Source organism: Pteropus vampyrus, unplaced genomic scaffold (genome assembly GCF_000151845.1).
Source record: "Pteropus vampyrus isolate Shadow unplaced genomic scaffold, Pvam_2.0 Scaffold353, whole genome shotgun sequence".
Taxonomy (NCBI): Eukaryota; Metazoa; Chordata; class Mammalia; order Chiroptera; family Pteropodidae; genus Pteropus; species Pteropus vampyrus.
Genome location: NW_011889134.1, coordinates 1,462,581 through 1,468,838, shown reverse-complemented (window position 1 = coordinate 1,468,838; position 6,258 = coordinate 1,462,581). Strand labels below are relative to the sequence as shown.

At 36.7% G+C, this 6,258-nt stretch overlaps 1 protein-coding gene across 1 annotated transcript in view; it reads right to left on the bottom strand.

The window, feature by feature from the left end:
- Window positions 1-130: 130 nt before the first annotated feature.
- The window catches only part of LRRC1 (leucine rich repeat containing 1), a 122,538-nt gene continuing 116,410 nt past the window's right edge, over window positions 131-6,258 (bottom strand). Inside the window, exons 12-14 of the mRNA XM_011379093.2 lie at window positions 4,205-4,377; window positions 3,246-3,382; window positions 131-1,620 (exon numbers count right to left, since the gene is read on the bottom strand). Coding sequence (XP_011377395.1) covers window positions 1,462-1,620; window positions 3,246-3,382; window positions 4,205-4,377 — 469 coding nt within the window. The 3' untranslated portion in view covers window positions 131-1,461. The remainder of the gene's footprint in view (window positions 1,621-3,245; window positions 3,383-4,204; window positions 4,378-6,258) is intronic.

The following is a 6,258-nucleotide window of genomic DNA, read 5'->3' as shown; positions in this document are numbered from 1 at the left end:
TCAGGCAGTTAACTCAAAACTGACCGGTAGTTTAGATATTTAATGGAAGGGAGCTCACTGTCAAAGAACTTGGCTACCTGCTATCATTTGAATACGCAAGGTAATCATTAATTTTGAAAAGCTGTATGGCTCATGTCCAGGGTGACTTTATTTCATGGAGAGAAAACAAAAAACTACCAACAACATGATTTTCCTAGACACCACACAGTGACTGGCACTTTTCATTTCTCTTTTATCACATCATACAAAAAAATCAATGAAAACACAAAACATACTCCCATACCCCTTAAATTAGAATTAAAATTAAAACTTGAAGCGATATTTTGTTACACTTTGATTCAAACTCTATTTACAAATTAAATTGCACTTACAAAGAGAAATAAATTTCTAATATGGTTGTTAGGTTATTTTGCTTTATTGTGGTTTTATATCGATATAAAACTTTTAAAGCTTTCTTCAGTAAAAATCATACTTTGTTTTGTAGTACATAATTTATTTACCCACTGAATTTCTGAACCAGTTTTCTCTTTTTGTGCTTTTCTGCTCTATTTTATTTTACAAATGGCACACGCGTTCTGAGTAGGTACAATCAGACACTGCATTCTTTTAAGAGACTCATTTATGAAAAGTTAAAGTGTAAGAAATGAAATATTAGCAGCCTGATCCTTTGGTTCACCTTTTAAAAAAGTCATCCAATATAATTTAGAAATCAGTGGTAACTCTTCTTTTTGGTTAAAAACAAATTCACCAGGTAGATCACTGATTAAAATCCAACACTGCTTTAAAAAGTACCACATTCCTAGTCTCCTCTCGATGCTCAAGGATGCCATTATATACTATTGGTTTGACATGACACAGGATACAGTAAGGCACAGTGGATGGTACAAATAAAAACAAATACTTTAGGACTTTTTTTTTTCCTGCATGAATACTAAAATACGTACCGTTTTCAAGATAAAATAACAAAAAAGAAATACATATCTTTTGTTACGAAATACCTATACAAAATTTTTAAATTTACACCATCTGAGCTGCCAAAAGGGTTTAAAAAAGTATCAATTTTTCCCCATACATAAAACTATCTCTCATCAGTAGGTCCAAGAAAACTTGCATTCAAAATGTCCCAGCACTTTATGGGAGGGAGGAGGCTAAAAATTCCCCTTCCTGCTCTCCCTTATCCCCAACATAAGACAAAAACAAAGATCAGATGTTTACAGTAGTGTATTCTACTTAGTACAAACAACTGACATTTAGAAAAAGAAAAAAAATCACACTAGGAGACCACTGGTTGACTGGTTAGAGTAAGGCACTTCCCCGGAGAGAGCAGCGTCCCAACACGCGACGGGGGGAGACAACGTATGGGTTTCTGGTGAAGACGAAGGGCTGCATGAGGCTCCTCAGAAGCCAGGAACATCTCAACAGCAGGGGAAGACTCGGGAGGTAAAACTTGGAGGTGAAACTCTACACAGAAGTGGTCACTCGGTCAATGGCGTGATTGACTTCGTTTTTGTTTGAATCCAGTCCTTTAGCAGCATTCATGTCATTCCGTAAATTCTCCACTGTCTTTTTCATATTCTTTAACTCCCCCGGGTGTGGGGTGGCTCGCCTCTGAAGTGTTCTCTAAAAACAAATGGTGAATGAGTGTTTTGATTTTATTCCATTACTCTTTCAAACATGCAGCTTCCGAGCGGTAGGATTCCAATACAAATCTCACCTCATAGAAGATGAGTTAGAGTGAGTAGAAAAGCTTTCTTTGGAGCTATGAGCATTTATTGACTGCTTACTAGTAGTTAATGGAAGATGAAAGTGTTGCATGTAACTCATCTGGTCAAGACAGAGGATTACTCTCAGAATAAAAGAATACATTTTAAAATATGAGATTAGTGTATGATAAAAATAAAGTTTCATGAACCGTGAGAAAAAAAATAAAAGATTTACAAGATATAATTGTGGGGTGTGGAGGAAGAAAAAGATGAAGGGGTAAAAAATTATAAGTTAAAATCACTATAATGTTCTACTATTACCCAAAGTGGTTCTGCCTTCCTTCAACCCTTGAGGCATGGGAGTTGAAGAAAAAAGGAAGTGAGGGAAAAAGACTTTTTTTTTTAATTTTGCCACTGTGTGTGCTATTTATATGACCTACTGAAGAAAGTTCACATTCTTCTAATAAAGACTATAGTGCTGGAAGTAAAGTAATAGTGTAGGGTAATATTTTAAAAATTATATTATTTCACGTTACATGCTCTTTAGCTCATAAAACAGCATTTACATCTTTTAAATGGTTTGTTCAGGAGTTTCAGGAGCAGCTAAAGTAGGCTAATAAAGTGAGAGCACGATAAGGGCAATGAAGCAACTGAGGAAATAATCACGCTCTACAAAGTTATGAGGTAAGCATTAAACAGTCATTTATATTGAGGTTATTTTGTCACATCTCATGACTATTTTGCACTCTACTACTGTAAGTAGATAAAATCTCATTTTGGTGACAGCTGGAGTAACAAACTACAGATAATAATTTAAAAACCACCCTTTGTTTTGAGGGCTGCAAGTACTCCCTCTAAGCTCTGCTTATGAAAATCTCAATTAGCAAGGAGTTTGAGAAGCCAAAGTCAACTTATAGGGAGATTTCAAGAGTTGTCACTGACTCCTGGAGATTTTGGGTGGCCGAGAACGTGGATGAAAGTAAGGCTGGAGAGGTATTTTCAAATCTATTCTTGATTTCTGAATGAAAATGCAGTCATCCCACTAAGCTCACGAGTGCTCTGCACAGAGGTGAAAAGAAGAATGGTCACTTGAAGGAGAGAGAGAAGTCCTGTACAACAGAAGCAAGCTGAGTCGCATCATGAAATGTGAATGGAGTCAGTATGATGTAGTTATAAGGAGGGGTAGAAGGTGGGAAGAGGCTTAATTCACTGGGAACAACAAAAAAGAAAAAAGTTCCCAATTAATTTTAAGAAAAAAGTAGAGACAGGAGGGGAAACTATCACAAATAAAGTAAAAGAAGCACCATAAACTCGTCAAACAAAAAAAAATCACAAAAGTTCCATTTGCCTTATATACATTTGGTGAATCAGTACCTAAAAGTACCTAATTTTGTCTTCTAAAAAAAATTCTTAAATGCTAAAGGCAAAACAGAGAACAGACTATTTGAAAATACAAGAAATCCTTATTAGGTGCCATTTTCAATCTTGGAAAGCTTTTAAATTTTGAACTTCCTTGGGAGCCAAGAATCTCAATTTCCATACCGTTTCATTGTCTTCTTCATCTTTTTCATCTTCCAGAAATCGGATTGCACTGACTCTGTTTACTGCACGCTCATTCCAGGCCTCATCAGAGACATCATTCACCAGGCTCTCCAGGGCACCGCAGCGAGGCAGGTTCTCTGTCATGACAAAAAACACATCAGCAGGGAGCTCGGGTTCCTGTGACTGGCAACTGCTATGCAGTAATTAAAAAAATTCAAGACAAAAAGAAAAAGATCTGGGACAGAGTTGCCCTTTTTAAAAAAAAAAAAAAAAAAAAAATGGGGGAAAGTTTGCCCTTTTTAAAAAAAAAAAAAAAAAAAAGAATGATGCATAATTGTGTTTGAGATCATATAAAATACCTGCTACATTAATATATTTAATATTCATTACAGAATGTCATAATTTATAGAGTGCTTCTTCATGATTCTTTTCTAGACACTAACTTCAAAAACTTTCTCATGACAATGATATGGCTGCACATGTTGGATACTCGTTGTATACTACTTTCCTTAGTAATATATTTTACCACATTTTTCTCTTGGGGTCTTAAAAGCTCATCTAACAAGGCTGGGATTGGCAAGGTGGCTTTGAGGACTTCTGCTTGGGAGACCCTCTACTGCCGGTGGTATTTCAACACTAATCCTCCAAACCATCGGTTTGGATTTTAAATGACTCTATTATCTTTTTTCAGCAGTATTTGTATTTTCACCTTTAGTTATCATTCAAAACCAAAAGGCTGTTTAAGGAATTTCAGACAATGATAAACAGGTGTGAGTGGCACTTTTTCTGCAAAGATGCAGGGTTGCCTTCCCAGAGGAGACCTACAGTTACCTCACCTGGACTGACTCAAGGGGCAGATTGGACAAAAATACAGTTCCACATGAGAGTAAGAGGTCTTACGGATAGACATTAGCTCCTACTAATTCTCATGGCCACGAGAATATGGTCCTTAAATTCACCTTGGCAAGTTGGTTCAGAAGGCAGCTGAGGAAGTAAGACACAGGTTAAAATCTTTTCTCCGGTGGTGTGGTCTATGTCTGTCTGGAACGTGAGCAGAGGCTGGGACTGGTTGTCAGATAACCATAAAGCCTTCAACTTCAAGGCCGTCAGAGATAAGGGCAAATGCAACAACCTAATTTAAAACAAAAGGACACTTGAGGATCTCAAATTTTGTAATTAAATCAATTCTTATCAATAAAAACCGGGGGAGTGGGGGCGATGAAAACAACCTCCTAGAACTGGGTTCGATATTTAAAAAGATGTTATGTTTATAATAAGGTACTTGATTTACTCCTTGCAAGTAGATGCTTCATTAGGTTTCTGTGTTTCCCTTTCTGTTATCACCTCCAGGCCATTGAGCAACAAATGAGGAAATTATGGAACGCCCTACTCAGTTTTTTCTAGGTGGTTTCAATTTAAGGAGCAGAACAAAGCCAGTGTAATCGTGGAAGGACCTGGAAGCCGGAGTTCTTGGGCAATGGTAACAGCCCCACCGACGGGGCTGCTGTGAGCCTGTGGGATTACCTGTTTCCCGTAGCACCCAACAAATCAGGATGAGAAGAAAAGATGTGTGTGGGGCAAGGATGAATTTAAATTGCAGTTAAGATAAAGGTTAAAAAATTTTTTTTCATGAACTCCATTTGCTTTCTCTCAGGAGATTATTTTAGGTATTCCATCTTAAACTTTCATCTTTCAGTTTCTAGAAGCTCCCACTTCTCAGATTCCTATGTGATAACAACCACATCAGACTGTCTCAGTCTCAAAAGACATAGTATATATTAAAGTACTTTAAAAATTGTAATGCGACACTTAAAGATTAGTTTCATATTATGTTTGCACAAATATTTCACAGCTTAACAGCAACCAGTTACATCTATTCAGTAAAGACTACCATCAGAAACCACATATACTTGGTACTTGCCAAAGATTACTTTAGTGCAGTAGTTCTCAATCAGGGGCAACTTTGCTCTGAGGGGACATCTGGCAATGTGTGTAGACATTTTCAGCAGTGCTATTGGCATCTAGTGGATAGAGGCCAGGGATGTTGCTAAATATCCTACAATGAACAGGACAGACCACCACGACAAAAAAATTATCCAGCCCCAAATGCTACCAGAGCTGAGGGTGAAAATGTAGTAAAACTCAGTGCTTTATAAAGTCCCCTTATTCACTTTGAAAACAACCAAACTTCTGTTGATACCAGAAATTTAAGGTTTAAAGAACTTAAGGTTATATATGATATTCAAGTATTTTCACTCTCAGGATGGCTCCATGTATTAAATTATGGATGAATCTTAGAAGTGACTTCACAAGCTAGATAATAAGTCAATCACATTCTGTTAACAACTAGATGAGGCACATTTTCTTAAAAGAAATCTCTGGCCTATTAATCCTGTAAGAAATGGTAAAACTATGAAATTGCACACCTATCTCCAATTAACATATGTGGGAGATCGACCTATATATCTGACCAACAAACTGATATTGCATTACTTGACATACATGGGCATTGTTTCATTGCGCTTTGCTTTATCGCACTCAACAGATGTGGCATTTTTTTTACAAGTTGGAGGCAAGGGCCTCCGCCAGCAAAAAGATTATGACTCACTTTATTGCGATACTCGTTTTATCGCAGTGGTCTGGAACAAAACCTGCAATATCTCCACGGTATGCCTGTAGACCAGTATGAATCGACAGGCTTATGGGAAATAAATGAAAACTATGTACGGTATGAAGAGAAGTTTTACTCCAATATTATAAAACTAATCTATGTAATATGTAGACACAAAGCGGTTGAGTTACTTTAACAAATGAAGTAAAAAAAATTATCAGTGCATAGAGAGTATTAACAAATGCATTAAACTTTTCATAAGAACAAGTAATACGTTTTGCAAAAGATTGCAAATGTAAGAATTATGAAGATAAGGAAATATTTTCTTTTCCAAATAATGAGTCTAGTAAAGACTAATGTGCCCCGCATGTATGTATTGAGTGCAGTATGAAGTACAGTGGA